Source organism: Spermophilus citellus (assembly GCF_964194105.1).
Source record: "Spermophilus citellus genome assembly, chromosome: 18".
Classification (NCBI taxonomy): Eukaryota; Metazoa; Chordata; class Mammalia; order Rodentia; family Sciuridae; genus Spermophilus; species Spermophilus citellus.
The window spans coordinates 43,709,970-43,730,480 of NC_138200.1; the positions used below are offsets into that span (position 1 = coordinate 43,709,970).

The window sequence follows — 20,511 nt, forward strand, 5'->3', positions numbered from 1 at the left end:
CTGCTGCTGCTGCTGCTGTTGCCCACTCATCCACCGGCCCGCGGCTCAGGCTGAGGGGCCCGCACTCCCGGGCTCCGAGCCTGACTCGGACCGGGAATCTAGCTCTGTTTCGCTCCAAGTTTCCCGCGGGGAACTCAAGGCGCCGTTTGGATCAAAGACGCAAAGTCCTCAGATCACTGCGGCACTGCCCGCAGGGAAATGCATGGAGGAGAACTACTGGCAAAATGCTGACTAAGTCCTCCGCTGACTTCGCCCGGTTCCAAGATGGAAGGGTCCGCGGCTTCAGGCTGCTCTCCAAGTTCCCTTCCCATTGGCTACCTCGGGATTGGTTTTTCCAATAATGTGGATGCTGATTGGTCTATCCAGGACGGTTGCTAAAAGGATTGGAGCGACCGCCATTGGAGGCGACTCGCAAAATTTTCAAACGCAACCTAGGTTGGAGGAAGAAGAGGAAAGGGAAAACGTGAGGCGAAGGCGGGTCAAAGAAAATGGCAGCCCGCGTTGGTATAGTAGAGACCAAAAGGCGTCTCTTCAACCCTCCCTCCTCGTGATTAGTCCGATTCAGGAAAAGGGGGCGGGTACTTAAGAAAAGCGGCAGAAGCGCCCGCTTCCATTGGGCAAACTTGGTAGAAGGCGGAGCGTCCGTGGCGGATGATTGGTGTGGGAGGCAGGGTGGGCGGGGCTCTGGGCCGGAGGTTTTGTTGTGAGGGTCGGTTGTCAAGCAGCGGCCAATCAGGGTAGGGGATGGAGGCAAGTGGGGGTCGCGCCTGGAGCAAAGCCTCGGCCTCGGGAGCCGCTGCTGCAGGTAAAGTGGGCAAGGGAGCGCGGAGGCAAGGGCAAGATGGGCCCTAGGCTGGGCCGAGCCCGGCAGGGCCGGTCGAGCTGCTGGCAGAGGGCTCAGGGCGGGGGATCCTACAGCCGGTGCCCCGCAAGCCGAGAGGGGTGGGAGGATCAGGCGAACCCGATGGACCAGCCCCAACCTTGGGACGAACGGAGCCAGCTGGGAGGCCGGAGGGGGAAAGCTAGGGAGGCCGGAAGCAGAGTTGGGGGTCTGAAGGAGGATGGGTAATGAGTAGGGGCACAGGAAGCCTAAGAGCGAATGAATGGGCGGCGCTGGTGGCAGCGGAGCAAGGGAAATAAAGTGGATCTGGTGAGGTGGGGACCAAATTAGGGAGTTCAGGAGGTAAGATGTGCTCGAATGGGAGACCCAGGAGGCAGGAGAAAGGGAACACAAGGGAGAGGGTTCATGGGAAAGAGGCGAAGCCGCTGTGGGAGGCGGGTGGGAGGCTCCCTGAGGTGGCTTTTTAGAGTTGAGGAGTCATACCTCTGACGCTCAGATGGAGGCCTACTTTCCAGCTCTGCCCTTGGGGATTTCAGTGGTCAGGAGAGGTTCCCTTACCAGGAGCTGGGGGATTGGACCCTCAATCTCCTTTTTGGGATTATTCCTAGAGAGGACCTTGTCAATGGCAGCCTCTGGGGTGCCTCTCCTGGGCCCCTAAGCTTAGCCTCTGACTCCACCCTCCATCCTATACGTCAGGTGAAAACAGTGATTCCCAGAAATTTAGACACGTGGTCTTCCCCGCCCCACTGCAGCTGCTGCACTTCAGGCAGCCAGCAGTCCTGTAGCAGAGCTGCTGCCCATTATCACAGCTTCTGGGAGGGCCTTTCTCCCTGTGCTCTAAGTGGCCTTGCCTGAGGTGCCCCTTCTGCAAATCCTCAACAACAATTTGCAGTGCAGCTCCTGATTCTGGTTTGCTTTGGTGCGGGTCAGTTTTTATCAAGTGGCCTTGGTGATCCAGGGGGCTGCAGCTCTTCCCAAATGTTTCCTAACACACCCTTACCTCGGTTTGTATTCCAGCCCACTGTTGAGCTGAGATGGCCCATGCCTGATATTCCATGATCTGGGATCCTGACAGATGTGCAGAAGCTGCTGCTATTGCTGCTGTGGATGAGTTAAAGACACCAGGTCGTCCAGGGCCAGGAGAGGAGACGTTCCCTCTGCCTGGATGTGTGTCAACTCTCTACCACCTTGATTGGCGGATCTGGGGGGGGATCCACCCCCACCCCAGAAGAAGGCACAATCCATTTTGTGGGTGGGGCTTTAAGTGCCAGCCCTGAAGGATGGCCACCCCTGTGGTCACAAAGACAGCCTGGAAGTTGCGTGAGTAGTTTTCATTTTTCTGTATCATTTTGTTTATTCTGTTAGCTGCTCTTTGCTGGGCAGCCTGAACCTGCGGCTGTGTCTTTTCTTGGAACAGGCAGAGACTCCCAGGCCTTGTAAGGTATACAAAGATGTAAATCGTGGCTGTGGCACTCCTTTGCTGAGTGGTGACAATGTACAGGTGACTTAACCTAAGGCCTACTTTTCTTGTCTGTACAATGATCACACCACATTCAATAGTTGCTGTGAGCTTGAAGTGAGATTTCGAACATAGGATTGCCAGCTAGGCCAACAGGCAGAATGGGATGAGAATATGTCTCCCAAGTCAGACTTCCTTGGTCTAATGAAAGCATCCTGGGATATGGGTGGGGAAGGCTGGTGGGAGTAAGAGTGAGCACAGGAATGCTGACGGGGCTCTGGAATGTAACCGAACATGAGCATCCCCACCCCCACCATTACTTTACATGAGTAGCTCTAAACTCTTTGATCTAAGACCCCTTTTATACTTTTAAAAATTATTGAGGACCCCAAAGTGCTTTTCTTGTCAATATTCACCATGTTAGAAGTTAATAGAGACAGTTTGAAATGCAGGAGTGTATAATCAGACATGGACAAAGTGATGATGTCATCATGTCATGTGTCTCCTGGAAAACTCCACTGCATGCTTGTGAGCAAACGAAAGTACAAAACACAAATACCATCTTAGTGTAGCTAGGAAGATAGTTTTGTCCTTTTGTACCCTCTAGATGGATTTTGAGGATCCCAAGGATCCCTAGAGCACATCTGGAGAACTGCTGTACACCTTGGCCCTTCTATGGGTCCTACCTCAGCTGTAACTTGTTGGCATAGATTTGATGTGTTCCACCTGCTCATCTTCTGCCCACTGTCCCTGGCTGCTCTCAGGAGCTGGGGTAAGGCTACACCACTTTTTAGCCACGAGGTGCTGGGCAAAGCTGTTTGCTGGACCCCACTTTCCTCACTTATAAAGTGAGACACTCAGGGCATGTGCAAAATGTTCTCCAAAGCTCTGTGTGGAGAACTTTTATGGTTCTTTTATGGAGAACAAAGTTCTGGGAGAACCCTTTTATGGTTCCCCAAAGCATGGGGATACTTTGGACAGAGCCATTTCATATTTATTGGGATTGTGTATCTATCCCTTCAACAGCTATTCTCTGCTGAGCATAGAGCCAGGCAGTGGGGACCCAGTGGGGGGACAGAATGGACAGGGTTACTGTACACTTGGAGCTCAGCCTCGGGAGAGCAACAGGCAGGAGTGGATAACCACATCCATCCATTTCCGACCTTATCTAATTCCAAGATAGTACATGTGCATTGAGTCACTGAGTGACAAGGGCACTGGGGCAGGGGGTGCTGTAGGCTGCTTGAGCCGCAAATGCAAAGACCCCGAAGCAGGAAGGTTGGTGTATTTAAAGGACACTATGGGCTGTGGCTCAGCAGTAGGGAGAACATGGTGCCAGAGGAAGCCATTGAGTCCTGCAGGGGCCCGTGTCCATAGGACCTCAGCCCGTTGACACAGCTTTCTCTGAATGGCAAGGTCAAGCCATCAGAGTATTGGAGCAGGAGGCAGTGTGCCCAGGCATGTTGGGCATCTGCAGACAATTTCATGTGCACAGTGCTTTCCATGGTATAAATTGTCTGAAAAACTCAGGATCGTGTGACTCTAGGGTCAGGAGGTGCTTGGCCAGATGGACCTGTTGAAGCCCAGTTTTGCTTCGTCTACCTAGGATGCAGGTCCTTGGCATATCTGGCCAGAAAACAAAGTGTTCTGTTGGGCTGGGATGTGGCACCCAGGAAAAGTGATGTGGGATTGTGCTGCAGGGCAGAGCAGTTTGCTGTCACCCAGTCTGCTGTTAGACACTGAGAATTGTGATGTGTCTGTATTAAAATTGGGCACTCAGGTGTGGGCTGTGGCTGGTTGATGGCCTTCAAGCCAAGACAAAGGGGGAGTCTCAGCCTACATCCTGTGCCCCCTGCTCATTCCTGGGGCATGCCTCCTGCCACCCCCCCAGGCTGCGCTCAGTGCCTGGCCACACTGCTAGAGAAGAGGTGTTTCTTACCCAGAGTCTACAGCTCTTCCATCCCTGTGCCCTATGCTGGGACTGGGACTGCACTGGAGCATTGAGGCAGGAACCCTGGCTCTCACTCCCCACAGTCTCCCCGTGCGAGGCCTAGAATGGACTGGGCTGGGTGAGGGCTGACCAGAAATGCTTCTGTTATGAACTGATGGCCCTCTCCAGGGACCGCATTCCTGAGATCCAGCAAGAACTTTCAGCGGTAAGGATCGGAGTCAGGGCACACTAAGGGAGGCCTCAAGTTGGTCCAGGGAGAGGGCAAAGTAGATAGGGAATCGCTTCAGAGGAGGGGACAGGGCTCAAAGCTTGTGGGCAAAGTGCTCAGGGAAAAGATGGGTTCCCTTATTGCTGGGCTGGGCAGAAGCTTTGGAATAGATAAGTGCCTTGGCCAGTGATCCCAGACATCTCTGTCCCTGGTGCTCAGAACAGGAGGCTCTGTGGTTGGTGTGAGGGCTGAGTAGGGCCAACTCCCTGGAATCCTCATGGTGGGTTTCCAGTACCCCAGCTGATGTCTGGGCCTGCAGGGAGCTCCGGCCCTGGGGAGGTGTCATCTGTGAGGTCAAGCCTGTGGCCTGGGCCCCTGGCATCTTGGACAGCCCGTCTGAGTCAGGCTGCCTGGCTTTCCCAGGCCCACTTTCTCAGCCTGCTTGTGCTCTGCCGCCTACACCAGAGCCACCCAGCCAGGCTGGAGTCGGAGCTGGGGCAGAGGAAGGGCCCTCTGCAGACCAGCTGCGACAGAACTTTTCCTCTTGTCACCCAAACCAACCCTCAGGGCGTTGGCATGTTGGAGATTTCCCTCGCCTGTGTGGGGAGGCCTGCCTTTGCTCCTCTTTGTTCCCAGGGGGAACTCGCCCAGCGACTGGCTCAGAGGCCTGGGCTGCCACCTGGCTCCCTTCAGAGCACAGATGAGCCCCCCCCCCCCGCCCCCGAGGATTAGGTCTGGGGCCCCGCAACCCAGGCCAGGGGCCCTGCTGGCTGCCCATAGGCCTTATCTCCTACTGTGTCTGGTCAGCCTCACCCCACCCAGCCCACTCTGGTGCCTCTTGCGCCCTCCCCACAGAGCCCTCCCCAACCTGCCTGGCCCTGGTAGCCGCTCCCGCTCCTGGGGCAGCTGGCCCTTAGCCGCCCCCCCCCCCCCCAGTAGCTCCCTCCTCAGCAGCTCAGGGACACGTTCCCGCAAACCGCAGCAACCCCTGGGGCAGGCACTATGGTCATCCTGTTTATTAGACAAGGATCAGCCCTCAGAGGACAAGTGACTTGTCTAAAGCCACACAGTAGCAACCAGCAGAGCTCAGCCAGCACCTGAGGATGGAATCTGAGCGCAGCCCTGTGTGGGCTCACCTGGGGACAGCCCGCCTAGAGTGGACTTGCATTGTTTTGAGAGTGTGTCCTGGGGTGGGTCTGCGTGTGAGTGGCACCTAGTGCATATATATATTTTTTTATTTCATGGTGATTTTTTTGTTCTTTTCCTGTTATGAAAAAAGTATCATGAGCATATTGCTTAAGACAAAGTTGACTGAAAATAGCAAGTTAATCTTAAAATTTTAGTTTATTTGTCCCTTGGTATCCATGTAGGCTTGGTTCCAGGTCCTCTATGTGCAAATACCAAAATCTAAATGATGCTGAAGTCCCCTGTATAAGATGGCATGTTATTTGCATAGAGCCTATGATCTTCCTCCCATTTGCTTTAAATCATCTCTCAATTATTTATAATGCCTGATAGGTAAGTGCTATGTCAGTGGTCGTTACACTCTATTGTTTAGGGCATAGTGACAAGAAAAGAGTGTCTGTCTGTGTCCAGTGCACACATTCATTTGCTAATATTTTAAAAAATGAGGTCTGATTGTGTAGTTAGCTGTATTATCAGTTGATGTGCAAAAAAGAAAAAAAAAAGAAAAAGAACAAATCGTGCATAGGACAGGAATAACTGGCATTGAGAGTCCTTTCAGTCCCAGGCCATACCCGGTCCTGTCGCTGGTCCTACAGCTCGTGGGAGTTGTCTAGGTTTCCGATCCAGAGCTGGTGGCCAAGCAGGCCCCCACCACAAGGCCCCATCTAGGACCCTGACTGCCTTCTCCCTTTTCTTTCCTGTGTAGAGGAAATCGTCGCCCACGCCAGCAATGTGTCCTCGCTGGTGCTGGGCAAAGCCTCCGGGAGGCTGCTGGCCACAGGCGGGGATGACTGCCGCGTCAACCTGTGGTCCATCAACAAGCCCAACTGCATCATGGTGAGGCTCGGTGGGTCAGGGCATGCACCTGGAGGGGACTTGTGAAGGGCAAGGTTGGGGGCTGGGCAGCAGGTGGCTCTCCAGGCACTGTTAAGCCCAAGGCACGCCTGTCTTCTAGGGGCCCAACCTAGGCCAGATGGGGCCAGCAGTGCTGCCCCCCACTGTCTGCTCAGTGAGGCCCAGGGCAACCTAGGCTGGCTGGGACAGTGGCCAGCCCTCAAGAGTTGGGGAGCCACCTGACTGTGGGGCAGAATTCCAGAGTGTTCAAAGTCTAAATAAGCCCTGGGCCTGTGGTTGAGCCAAAATGCTCATAGTACACCAGCCCAGCCGGCCTGCTCACCGGTCAATGATGGATTCCCAGCCTCAGTCCTCAAAAAGGATTCGCGGGAACCCAGTTGAAGATGCTTAGGGAGCTAGTTCTTTAATAGCAGTTTCCCTAGTTACTCAACCATATTCAGTGCAGGAAAGCATAAAGGAGGGAAAAACAAAAATTAATTACAGACAATTCCATTTTCCAAAGACCACCATGGTTGATATTTTGGTCTGTGCCTTTCTAGATTCAGAGATGCACATATATGGGCATGCATGTGTGTGCATACATGCAAATACATGTGTGTGTGTATACATGTAAATGTCTAAAACTCTGTCTCCAGGATACCATCTTATTTACTCTTGCATAACCTGGTTTTTAAGAATAACAATGTTATAAGGATTTTCCTATGTCAACAAATATTCTTTTACAACATGATTTTTAATGGCTTGCTGGTATTTCATTATAGGGATGAGCTGTAATTAGCTTAGCCACACCCTGTTATCATGAGGCTGTTGCCAATTTTTGGCTCTGCTAAACCACACTGTGGTGAACATCCTCTTCTACCCAAACCTTTGAGCACGTCTGTGATCATTGCATTTAATCTGAGGGTGTGCACTTTTTAAAAAGCTTTCAAAACATATTTCCAAATTGCCCTCCAGAAATCAATTTACATCCTCACCGGTAGCATACGAATCTGCACTTTCCCCCCACATCCTTGCCATCACAGGGAATTACCATTCTTATGACTCTTGCCCAAATAAACATAAAGATAAAACGGAGGGAATTGATATTTATTTGTAGAAACGTAATTACTTAGGCATTTTTATGACATCCAGGGGAAGAACTATGATGTACTCGAACTACAACCAGTGTACTGGGGTTCAATAAGAATGGAATTGAAATTTTGGTGTTTTCTTTTCCCTGAATTGCCAAAGTAATATACATGAGTTGGAAATAATCAAAATGGGACAGGAAGTGACCCATGCACTTGTCCCCCAGAGCAGGGTGGTTAAATCAGTGAGGCCCAGGGCAATCTAGGCTGGTTGGGACAGTAGCCAGCCTTCAAGAATAGGGGAGCCACCTGGCTGAAGGCCAGACTCCTTTTGGGCACCAGGGCAGCCTTCAGGTTTCCAGCTGGCCTCATCTGGGTCACTATTTTGTCACTCACCCTCGACAACGCGCCCAGATCTTTCAGTGTCCCAACTTGCAGCATTCTGAGTGTCCTGTGACGTGGACACATGTGCTCCCTCTGCAGGAGGTCCACGGTTGTGAACTTTGGTTTAGGTTTGAGCATGTGATGTGCTCATATGGCCCAACATCCAAAAGATGGAGTGGGAACGGTGAAGTCTTCCTTCCTTCCTTCCTCCCTTGTCCCCTTCCCTAGAGGCAACCCTGGCTCCAAATACTTTCTGTGGCCTTCTAGAATTATTCTGTGCATCAGTGAGCAAATATGTATATCTGTTCCCCGCTCCTGCTTTTTTACACAAATGATATCGTACTGTGTACACCGTGGTCCATCTTTTTCACCTGAAGGGGTCATGGCGATTAGTCTGTTGTGTTTGAACGGCTGCCTTACTCATTTCCATGACTGACTAGTCTTTCGTTGCGCAGGTGATCATGGAGACCATAGTTAGCTAACCACTTTCCTAGGATGAGCATTTGTGTTGTCTCCAGTCTCTCGTTAGAGAGATCCATGGCTGGGCTGGGGTGTGGTGTGGTGGCAGAGCCCTTGCCTGGCCTGTGCAAGGTCCTGTGTTCACTCCACAGCACTGAGTTCCCTGGGTTGGCATTGTTTTGTATGGGCTTGGGCAGAGAGAGGGTGAGTACTTTCCCAAGGTGCAGTTGCTGGTTGGAGGGGACCGTGCATTTCTAATATGGGTGTGTTTTGCCCGTTTGTGCCCCAGACTCGGGCTGGACTGGTTGAGTCCTCAAGCTGCTCGTAACCACTGGGCCTCTGGGTAGTTACACTGAGGAGCAGTCCTCTCCCCCCCAAGCAGGGCTGTTGTCCTAGCAAACACTGACAGAGTTGCCACTGTGCTGTGTGGGGACCAGCAGGTGGGGAAGCACAAACACATGGACTGAGGTTCCAGTCTTCTGTCCAGAAAGCTGGACATGCCGGCACCTCCTACCCTGAGTGTCCAGCCTGGCCCTGCCCTCCTCTGATGGTTTGAGTAGGCGAGAACCTGCTTGTCCCCCTACAGAGTCACTCCCAGCCCCCTGGGTTCCATGGTGGGGTCTCCCACTGAGGCAGGCAGCCCTTGGGAGTCTGGTACCCACAGGGACCTGTGCCTGGGAGGGGGAGATGAGAGCAGTGGACTCACCACTAAAGGCAGGCGTCTCGTTATCATGGTCACCTGCTACCCTGCGAGGGTCTCAGGGCTATTTCTATTGGTGACACCCATGCCTGGGAAGGGGCAGGAGGGTGACTGGGATTTGTGCAGGGGGCAAGTGGCCATACGGAGGGGGTCTGCAGGAGGGCCCTGGTGTGGCCCTGGCAGCCTCCCTACACCAGCCACCTCTTGCCAAAGCCTTTCCCAGGGACCCTGAGTTTGGGGCAAAATCTGGGGGTGTCCCCACAATGCACTGAAGTTGCCACTCTCTCTCCACAGAGCCTGACGGGCCACACGTCTCCAGTGGAGAGTGTCCGCCTCAACACCCCCGAGGAGCTCATTGTGGCTGGCTCCCAGTCGGGCTCCATTCGTGTGTGGGACCTGGAAGCTGCTAAAAGTAGGCCTCAAACTTAACTTCCCTGTGCACAGGTTTGCGCTCAGCTTCCGGCTCGGAGGCAGGTGCACGCTTCCTTCCTGGGGCACTGACCAGATGGCGTGGTGTCCACCCAGCCCCCTTAGCCTGGAGCAATGTGCACTGCTGCCCCCTGAGCAGCTGGCACTGGGAGGTGCCCATGGACTGTCTGGATGGGTAGCTGTGTGGATAGCCAGGTGCGCATGGGGGTGGACTCAGAACCTGGAGTGATCAGTGTCCCCAGGGGCCCGCACAGGACTCCTGGGTGGTGGGAGGCTGTGCAGCGCACATCTCCGTGGGGCAGCTCCCACTCAGCCCCAGCTCATGGTTCCCATGGGGACGTGGGCCTGGAGCGGCCAGGTCTGCTTGCTTGTGTTTTTTGAGTTTATTTTTCATCTGGATAAAAGTAATATGTAGTTTAAAAAGCCAAAACAAATGTGTCCATAAGCTGGGCATGGTGGCACATGCCTGTACTCCTTGTGACTCTAGAGGCCGAGTCAGGAGGATTGCAAGTTTGAGGCCAGCCTCAGCAACTTAGCAAGACCCTGATTTAAAATTTTAAAAAAGGAGGATATGGCTCAGTGATAGAGCACCCCTGGGTTTGCTCCCCAGTACCACAGAGAAAAAGAAAACACACAAAATATTATCTTCCTACTGTGGAAGATGAAGATGCCTCTCACAGTGACCCCTGACCCTCTCACATTCCCCCACCCACCCACATGGCGCTGTTTAAACAGGGCCATGTTGTAAGGGCCTGGGGAATGGTACTCACAACCGATTTATTCCCCTGGAACTTAACATTGTTCTTTTTTCATCTGTATGTTTTCTTCATTCCAAATTCTGTCCCAGTAAAGTAAAGCTCCTCCTGTTTGCCTCATGCCCATCCCATAATCCAGCTGTCCCTTCTCAGAGCTCTGTTCCCAGGTCCTAGTGACACGGGAACACTGGACCTGCAGCCCTTCTGTCACCTGGGCCTCCTTGTCTTTGTCTGCTACCCTGGGTCCCAAGACATATTTGCCCTCAGGATTGTGAGGGCCCAGCTCCCCTGGCTCTGGGGTTCCAGTGCTGTCCCTCCGCAGGATCCTTCATATGGGACCTTTCCCCTCCCACTGTCCCCTGCCCTGAGCTTGTAGGATCTGTGCCCCAGCTTTGTGAGGTTTCACAGTAAGGAACACAGATTAGGTTGGTTTTCATCTCTGAGAGGGGTCCCCTGGTCCTTTCTGTCTGGAGTTTCTGTCTGGAGGTGCACGCCCTTGGTCCTGGGCCTCCAGGAGTCTTGCCTCCCCTCAGCAGGGCTGTCCCAGGCCTGCAGCTGCTGGGGTGCAGCAAAGTGGCACATCTGCCGGCCCCACGGATGCGTCAGGAGGGTCTGAGAATCCGTGTGGAGCCCACGCGCTCTTCACCGTTGACAGCTAAGTCACCCTATTGTGTGACATGCCGCGCGGCCAGCACTATGAGACCAATAGAGCCCATTTGCTACCTCTGCTCGGCCGCTCTGGCTGGGACCTTTGGGCGTGCCGGGCAGGAGGCCACCATTGCAGCTCAGGAGGGTGGGGACTGTGCCAAGAGAGGCCCTCGTGCCTGGCTGAGCCTTGGGGCTTCTTCCGGGCCTCTCTTTTACACATGCTCTGCATCTGCAGGACAGCAGCCATTGGCCACATGTGCCCAGCAGCGAGGTCCCCTGTGCTTGAGAACAGTGCTCTGTTTGTGTCAGTAGTCCTCGGGAAAGATGGCGCCCTGGGCCTCCAGAGTGATGGTCTATTGAAGAGCAACATGGTCCTAAGAACCCTCTGATGCTAGATGGCTGCCCACAGTGTGTCTCAGCGTAGGGTCCCCTCCTGGCCACACCATATGGTATGTGGGCCTTGCTGGACTTGAGCAGGCTGAGGAGAGCTCATGTAGGATGCTCGGCTCTACCTGAGAAGGCAGCCGGCTGGGTCAGAAGCCTAGACCCGAATCCCAGAGGACGCCACCAGCTGTACACAGGCCACTGAAGAGCAGGGGCCAGACTTCCTTGGCTCTGCTCTTCCTCTCATCAGAGAAATGTGAGCAATTCCACGAAGTGACCAAGGACTGGAAGCTGAGGGCCTCTGGATTCCAGGGTGCCGGGTTCCTGCTGCATGAGGAGCCATGGGCACGTGGCTGTTCCCCACCCCAGGACCTGATTTGGTAGTGGGGTGGACCCCAAGTCTGGCTGTATTGAGCTTCCAGGTGATTATGATGCGGAGCCAGGTTGACAGGGTCCCCTGACTTTACAGATAGGCAAACTGGAGTTTAGGGAGGGGACTGAGCTTGGTAAAATCTCCATGGCTACAGATGGCAGGACCTGGGACTTGAACCCTGGTGGCAGGACTCCTGGCCCAGTGCTCCCTGCTCTGCCAGCTGCTGCCTCAAGTTGGGGATTCTCAGAAGCTTTCCCCAGACTCTAGAGTTCCCGGATCCTGCGGCCGAAGCTGGGCATCTCCCGGGATAGACAGGCAAGGGCAGAAGTCATGCCAGAAGAATGTGGTCCTGCCAGCCTTCCACTGGCAGCCAAGGGAACGGGCGGGTCATCACGAGTCCCCCAGGAGGCTGTGTGTACCTCATGAAGCTGGCCCACGCAGGGCGGGACAGGACCTCGGGGTCTTTGCTGTGGGAGGCGAAGTGAGTCGCTGGTGGGCTGGAGGCTGGCAGGCCAAGGCCTCGTTAGCCTGCAAGGCAATGGGAGCCCACACAGCACAAGACGCGGAGAGCCAGGAGGGGCGCAGCTCGGGACACAGCGAGGCAGGCTGGGTATTCCCTGGAGACCTGCCAGCTGCCTGTCACACTCCCCAGGTGGGAAGGAAGCGTAGTCCCAGATCCTGTGCCTGTCACGCCTGCTGCAGAGGACACTTAGGCCAGGTGGAGCAGTGGACTCTGTGCCCAAGGTGGTGAGGACAGCAGCTCCCTCTCATCCTGCTCTCAGCCGTGCCTGCCCTCTGCTAGCAGCTGTGGCGAAGTTCACGGTGAAGGTCGCTGCTCAAGAGAGGCCTGCCTCAGGCCTCAGGCAGGCCGCTGCACCCTCACACCTCCTGGCTTGGCCACAAAGACCCAGTGCCTGGACAGGGCCACGTCCACCTGCTAAGCACCAGAGTACTCAGTAGATGAACAGGAGAGGTGCCCAGATGACAGTGACAGCCCTGGTAGTTCCTTGTCATTACACCAGAGGAGAGGAGCAGGACACATGCTCCAGGACCTCAGGAGGAGAGGTCTCTCCCACTTCCCTGCAGCTGTACCGTCAGCTAGTGTCTCTCTGGCACCACCTTGGGCAGGTCGCTTGCCCGTGGGCTTCACTGCTAGCTGGGGGCACAGACAGAAGGGGATGAAGGCAAGGAAGAAACAGAGGAGGAATAATTACGACTGGCATTTACTGAGCTCTTGGCACGAGTCAGGTCCATGCGGAGCATTTGCAATGATTTTCTTACTCAGTTCTGACCAACTCAATGCAAGGCTCCGGGGGTGTGTGTGCCCAGGTCACAGAGCAGACGAGCCATGCCAGGAAGAGTCTGTTTGGTCTGATTCCCCTGCTCACAGCCTGACGTAAATGGATGGAGAAGATCAACAGTTCGAGTTCTCCCAGTGCTTGGGTCTCATGGCTCCTGTCCCTAAAGTATTCTATCTGAAGTCCTGAACACTTCCCACAACAGAGAACTTCACTAGGCACCCGGTTTCAGTCTGGCCCAAGCCTCAGATGGCTGGACTCCCGTACCCCACAGCCCCAGTACTCTTGGGCTGATCAGTTTTCTCTAGACAATGGAAGTATAAGTCTCAAAAAGCAAGACATGACAGCTTTGCGTGGTACCAGAGAAGACCCCGAGACAGTAACATGGTTTGAAGCCAGCAGGCCCTGGCCCGGCCGTGGAACTGCCTGCCAAACCTTAAAGGATGGGGGCGTGGCTCCTGGGCAGCAGAGGTGCTCAGTGCTGTCCTTAGCTGTGGCCGCTCTTTGTTCTCTCAGCCCCTTCATTTGACCTCATGGCTACTCTCAAGATCCCATGGATTGCTGGTGTGGTGGCCCACGCCTGTAATCCCAGAAGCTCCAGAGGCTGAGGCAGGAGGATCGTGAGTTCAAAGCCAGCCTCAGGAGTGGCAACGCACTAAGCCACTCAGTGAGACCCTGTCTCAAAATACAAAATAGGGCTGGGATATGGCTCAGTGGCTGAGTGCCGGGTTCAAACCCCAGTACCCTCTGCCAAAAAAAAAAAAAATTCCTGTGGATAAGCATTACCCCAGAGGGCCAGTGAGAGCCCTCCCCCTCCTCCCACCAGTGCCCCTCCTCCACACACTGACACCTCTTCAGATATCACCCCCAAGAAGCCTTCCTGGGTTTCCGTCTTCAAGCCACTTCCCTGCAGCTGCACTGCCAGCTAGTGTCCTCTTGGCACTGCCATGGGCAAGTCACTCGCCCAGTGGGCTTCACAGCCAGGAGCCTGGGCTGAGCGCAGGTCTGGCTCTGCTGCCTCCAGATTCTCTCGTGGGCACGCTGGGACAAGCTGGGCGCTGAGCACTGTGGCAGGTTTGCTGGGGAGTTGAGCAGTGACAGAGGTGGCTACTATCTCTTGAGACAAGAGGGAATTAGTGGTCAGGGTGGCGGGGCTGTGGCTTTCTGTGGTTGGTTCCGAGAAGCACGCTGCTGACCCGGCCTTGCGCCTGGCCTCTGCTCTCTCTTGGTGTTAGTTCTGCGCACACTTATGGGACACAAAGCCAACATCTGCAGCCTGGATTTCCACCCTTACGGCGAGTTCGTCGCCTCGGGTTCCCAGGACACGAATATCAAGGTGAGACGCTGCTCCGCCCTGGGTCCCGCGCTGGCTGGCTGTGGCTGAGCTGCCTGAGGGGTGGGCTTCCACCTTGTTCTGGGGATGTCCTCCCTCCTGAGCAGCACCCACACCTCCTGGGAAAGGGGTGGGCAGGTGCTTTCCTGACTCTTGGGCTCAGAGCGCCCAGCCTGAGTGAGCCTCTGTCTGCGTTAGTGGCTGTCACTACCTGGAGGTGCAGAGTCCCCTCTGCTCAGAGCTGTATGCTGCCCTCTGGCTCAGGCTCTGGGACCAGTCCCGACCTCTCCTGACACTGCCCCTCTGCCCTTCTGCCCCACAGCTCTGGGACATCAGGAGGAAAGGCTGTGTCTTCCGGTACAGGGTAAGGCCCGTGTCCTCTGGTACCATGGCATGGGGAGTGTGGTGTGGCCCCAGATCCTGGGGGTCTGGGGAATTGCCAGCTGTGGGTGGGAACGTGGAGTGTGGGTCTCGGATGCAGGTGAGCCACGGGTGGCTCTCCCCTGATGTGAGCGGAGCCACAGTGCCAGGCTGCTCTGTGCTGTGCCACCGCAGGCAGGTGGCATGGCGTTAGCTGAAGGGGCTCCTGGCCATATGAGCCCGGCAGCCCTGTATTCAACCAGCAGTTATTTTGGGGGGTTTTCAGAGCCTTTAGGGGCATTTAATCTCTGAAAGAGTCCACGATCTTGACTTCCTGGCGTCCTGCTGGCTGTGAGTCCATGGTGACATGTGGAGACATCTGACTGTGGCTCGCTGTCCCTCTGTGCCTGTTCCCCGGGAAAACCCTGTGGGGGCAGGGCTGGAGAGGTGGGCGAGGGGCCTGTGGGGCCGGGCCTTCCCGCGAGCCTCGTGCTGTCTCTGCAGGGGCACAGCCAGGCCGTGCGCTGTCTGCGGTTCAGCCCTGATGGGAAGTGGTTGGCATCGGCCGCGGACGACCACACAGTGAAGGTAGCTCCCAGTCTGGGCCCAGGGGCAGGAGGCTGGGTCTGCTGGTCACACTCAGGCTGACCCCGCCACCCTCCCGGTAGTGTCCCATGCCCTGAGGCATGGCTGGATTGGAGCAGTGGCTGGATTAGAGGGAGAGCAGGCAGCCAGGTGTCTGTCCTGCCCCTGACCCCCACCCTCCCTGTCCCCAGCTCTGGGATCTGACTGCCGGCAAGATGATGTCTGAATTCCCTGGTCACACGGGGCCTGTCAACGTGGTAGAGTTTCACCCCAATGAGTACCTCCTGGCCTCCGGCAGCTCTGACAGGTGAGCAGGGCCAGCTGGCCGCCATCCCTCCCGCCTCTGTCCTGGGTGTCATGTTCTGGTGACTGTGTAGAAGAGTGGGCTTCGTCTGAGCCAGGCCCCTTGTCTCCCTCAGCCTTGGTTCCTGGGCCCCGGTGTCCTGGGTTCCCTCCGGTCAGGGAGGCCTGTGACTGGGGGCCAGCCCGGCAGGCAGGGCCACACAGCCCAGCTGGGTCGTGCTTACCCTCCTGCTGCCATGCAGGCCAGCCCCTGCCCAAGACAGGGCTTCCTGTGGCCCTGGGGACAGAGGTCTCTAGAGAAAGCCACTGGGCAGGCCTGAGGCGTGTGGCGGGTAGGCGGCCGGGTGGGGGAACTGGCTTCTGATAGAGCGGCTGCCTTTGCAGGACGATCCGTTTTTGGGATCTGGAGAAGTTCCAGGTGGTGAGCTGTATCGAAGGGGAGCCTGGCCCTGTCAGGTATGCAGGGGCAGAGCGCTGGGCCAAGGCCCTGGCCAGGGGATGTGGTGGGCCCAGTGCCCTGTCTCCACTTGGCCTCTTCCCTGGGCTCTCCCGGTGTCTCAGAGTGGGGTACAGGGAGTGCCCTGGGACCCACAGCCAACTCTTGCCTGGCCCAGGAGCGTCCTCTTCAACCCCGATGGCTGCTGCCTGTACAGTGGCTGTCAGGACTCGCTGCGTGTCTACGGCTGGGAGCCCGAGCGCTGCTTTGACGTGGTCCTGGTGAACTGGGGCAAGGTAGCCGACCTGGCCATCTGCAATGACCAGCTGGTAAGAGAGCCGAGGCACCCATGTCCACCCTTCTGCTAAGCCACTGCCCCCTCAACCCCAGCCTCCTCACTCCCTCCCCTGCTTCCCCAGATAGGCGTGGCCTTCTCTCAGAGCAATGTCTCCTCCTATGTGGTGGACCTCACACGAGTCACCAGGACGGGCACTGTGGCCCAGGACCCTGTGCAGGACAGCCAGCCCCTGGCGCAGCAGTCGCCCAACCCCAGTGTCCCTCTCCGGCGCATCTATGAACGGCCCAGCACGACCTGCAGCAAACCTCAGAGGTGGGCGCCTGGGGTGTGGGCCCGGGTCGTCCTGGGGGCTGGTGGGGGCAGCCCGACTCACCTGGGCCTGGTGCCCTGGGCTCTGCCCTGCACCCCAGGGTGAAACGCAACTCGGAGAGTGAGCGTCGCAGCCCCAGCAGTGAGGACGACCGGGACGAGCGGGAGTCCCGGGCGGAGATCCAGAACGCCGAGGACTACACCGAGATCTTCCAGCCCAAGAACAGCATCAGTGAGGCCCCTGTCCTGCTGAGGGGAGGCCCTGGTCCTTCCCAGGGACATCCTGGCTGGGCTTGAGCCCTTTGTTTTGTCCCTGGCCCCCTCCTGCACCCAGCCTCTCTGCCTTGTCCTCCAGGCCCTGTGGGCTGGGCTTCCATGGGACTGAGGGCAGGAGCCTGGGCACTCCCCAGCAGAGGCCCAGCAGCCACTCGGTGCCCCAGCCCTGCCCTGGGCAAAGGGAGGGCCCACAGGAGCAAGTGGGCGGGGGCTCCTGGGGTCAGGAGCAGTGTCATCTTTGCCTGGGGACAGCTTCATCTCAGCATTCTGACTAGGCCCTGGGCCCTAGGCTGGCATGGCCAGGAGGGCTCACAGACAGGACCCTGGTGTCCTCAGTCAGCCCACTTTGCTTCGGCAGGCCGGACACCACCCCGAAGAAGTGAGCCCTTCCCAGCACCCCCAGAGGATGGTGAGTTGGGGCAGAGCTGGCCTCTAGGGGCCTGGCTCTCCCAGGCCTCCCCTCCATGGCATGACCTCCAGCCTCCCCCCATGGGCTCCTGTCCTTCCCTCCTCAACAGTGCCTGCTGTTTGCACGGCCCTGGTGACAGTGGGGGTGAGGCAGACAGATGCTTCCTTGAGGCCTTGAGGCCTGTGCCTCTGGAGAGACAGACAGTGGACAGACAGCTGCAGGGGGCCTGCCTGGGGACACGTGCTGTGAAGGAAGTGGGGTCACCAGGGCCACTGGAGAGGGGCTAAGGGGACAGCTCTGAGGAGGTCTGAGGATGGTGAGAGGAGGGAGAAGCCTGGGGAAGGAAGGCACTGAGAGGAGGCCTGGGGGCCTGGAGCTGAGCAGCCAGCCCAGCAGGAAGCCAGGCCCTGCTGGGAGTTAAGATGAAGATGGAAAGGGGCAGGGGGGGCTCTCTCCCCCTCCAGTTCCTGTTCACAGCCCAGGTCCCCTCCCTATCCGCACTCACTGCATTCCTAGTGAAGAAAGGGCTATGAATCTCCTGGGTCCCATCCACAAAGAGACTGGAGGACAGGAGGAGACGGGCCCAGCCCCCCGGACACAGGTCTCCCTGTGCCACCCCCTGGGCACAGAGCCACCTAGAGTCCCACCCGGGCCTGCCTCTCCCGCAATCTCTCCTGGTCTGATCCAGTGTGTCTTCCTCTTGCCCCAGACACGACCACGGCCAAGGAGGCAGCGAAGCCCAGCGCAGCCATGGACATGCAGTTCCCAGCACCAAATGTACGTCCCAGCTGAAGGGCTGTGGCCAGGGCTGGGAGGGCTGGAGTCCTGAGCCAGGGTCGGGGTCGCCCATGTTAGGAGGCAGAGAGGGGAGGTCCGGGGTGGCCACCTGCTGATCCTTTGCTCCCTTTAGCCTGAAGCCCTTCCCCAGCCCCTGGTCACCACTTCCACGCCTGCACCCAAGGGTGATCCCGCCATCATCCCCGCCACAAGGAACGAGCCCATTGGGCTGAAGGCCTCTGACTTCCTGCCTGTGAGTGGGGTCCAGCTGTGGGGTGGGTGAAGGCCCATGGGCCAGGACAGAGCCCTGCCACCTGTTCCCGTGTCAGCGTCTGGGTGCCTGTCCCACATAGGCCGTGAAGGTCCCCCAGCAGGCGGAGCTGGTGGACGAGGATGCCATGTCCCAGATCCGAAAAGGCCACGACACCATGTGTGTGGTGCTCACCAGCCGCCACAAGAACCTGGATACCGTGCGGGCCGTGTGGACCACGGGCGATGTCAAGGCAGGTGCTCTCCTCTGCCCGGGGCTGTTGTGCCCCACTGCTGCCTGGCTGACGCTACACCCGAGGGCCAGGCAGGGCCTAGGGCAGGCAGCCGTCTCACCCGACCCGCTCCTCCTCCCGTGTGACACACACTGCCATTCCTGGAGCATCCATTTCTGCTGGGCCTTGCCCTCCTCCTTTTAGGCCCCCGTGGTCTTGGTAAAACCCCAGCCCCATCTTCACACCTCCCCACATGTCCCACCCGCTCATGGAGCTCTGTTTGCACAGACGTCCGTAGACTCTGCGGTGGCCATCAGTGACCTGTCGGTAGTGGTGGACCTCCTGAACATCCTCAACCAGAAAGCGTAAGTGGCCGGGAGGGGAAGGGAGGGGTGGGCGGGGCCGGCCTGATGGTGCCCGCCTGGCCTTTCCCCAGCTCCCTCTGGAAGCTGGACCTGTGTACCACGGTACTGCCGCAAATCGAGAAGCTTCTGCAGAGCAAGTACGAGAGGTAGGAAGTTGGGCCTACATGGGGAGTGGCGGGACTCCTCCAGGGACCCTGCCCCTCCGCAGCAGTGGCCAGAGCAAGTGGCCTTGTGTCTGCCACCCCACACCCCGCCCCACACTGTCCTGTTGTACCTCACTACCTTTCTGGTTGCCCTGGTGTCTGTCCTTGACTCCACCTGTCTGTCCCTGAAGCTACGTCCAGACAGGCTGTACCTCCCTGAAGCTCATCCTGCAGAGGTTTCTGCCGCTGATCACTGACATCCTGGCAGCTCCGCCCTCTGTGGGTGTGGACATCAGTCGTGAGGAGAGGTGAGGGCCAGTGTGTGCCTGGCAGGGGTGCCCCAGCAGGCTAAGGGACACAGGGCCCATATGTTAATGGCCCTGATACAGCAGCTCACGGGGAAGCCCACAGGGTTGGGGGTGGTAGCACAGGTCCTGGCCAGAGCCTGGGTTCTTCCCCTTGGGCCCTGAGCCCTGGCATGGCCTAGGGTCCTGTGCTCAGGGCCACAGCCTTCCCTTGGGAGGAGGGCTGTTAGGATAGCTGTTAGGACAGCTAGGCGGGGCCATGGTGGCCAGATGGATGCCTCAGGTGCCAACCCTCTGCCCACAGACTACACAAGTGCCGGCTCTGCTACAAGCAGCTCAAGAGCATCAGTGGCCTCGTCAAGAGCAAGTCGGGTCTGAGCGGCCGCCACGGCAGTGCCTTCCGCGAGCTGCACCTGCTCATGGCCAGTCTGGACTGAAGAGCCAGTGGGTAGGGCACCAGGCAGCCCTTGGGCTTGTCCTTGGCACCCCCTTCTGTTCTGTGTGCCCTCTGGCCACGAGCTCTGCCCGGCCCCTGCCGCTGCAGCTATCCTGGAGATGGGCTGGCCCACCGGCCACCTCCACAGCCCGGATTCTGCGACAACTTCCTCTCCAGCTGCCCAGCTTTGCCCAACTATTGCTTTTTGGGGCAGCAAACTGAGCCCTGGGGCTGCTGCTGTAATTTATAAGGCAAATTTTATTAAATTTGTAACTATTCCCTGGTTTCCTTGTGAGAGGCATCCTCTGGCCTCATGGACTCCCTAGGCCCACGATTGCCTGTGCTGTCCTCTCTAAGCCAGCAGGGGGCAGCAGGGTAACAGAAAAGGTCAGTTCAGACTGGAGAAGAGGGTAGCCCCTCCTGCGGCTCGGGGAACAGGTGGGGCTGGGGCTCGGCCACACTCCCAGCTGTCCTTTGAGCCACTTCCGGGCCCTGGAGGCCCAGCCCCGGCAGCTGTGCACTGCAGGGTGCCAGGGTGCCAGGATCTGCCACCGGCTGGCCCCTAGGATGCCTCTAGGACAGGCCTGGAAGGGCAGATGACAGCTTTCGTGTCTTCCAGGAGCCCCCTGGGCTGGCTGGCCAGGCCCACTCCTGTGGTCATCCCTAAAGGGCAGTGCCCCTACCCTGCTGCACTGCAG

General features: G+C 57.3%; 1 protein-coding gene across 1 annotated transcript; it reads left to right on the forward strand.

Annotated features, from left to right (window-relative positions):
- Nucleotides 1–647: 647 nt before the first annotated feature.
- KATNB1 (katanin regulatory subunit B1) lies at nt 648–20,096 on the forward strand. Its single transcript, XM_081275496.1, has 20 exons — nt 648–805; nt 1,859–2,161; nt 6,351–6,481; nt 9,404–9,521; nt 14,232–14,332; nt 14,652–14,693; nt 15,194–15,277; nt 15,466–15,581; nt 15,962–16,033; nt 16,192–16,342; nt 16,433–16,623; nt 16,722–16,852; nt 17,255–17,305; nt 18,015–18,082; nt 18,216–18,335; nt 18,436–18,585; nt 18,853–18,929; nt 19,001–19,075; nt 19,264–19,380; nt 19,682–20,096. The coding sequence occupies exons 2-20, from the start codon at nt 2,122–2,124 to the stop codon at nt 19,812–19,814; spliced, it is 1,968 nt and encodes a 655-aa protein (XP_081131622.1). The 5' UTR covers nt 648–805; nt 1,859–2,121; the 3' UTR covers nt 19,815–20,096.
- The last annotated feature ends 415 nt before the right edge of the window (nt 20,097–20,511 follow it).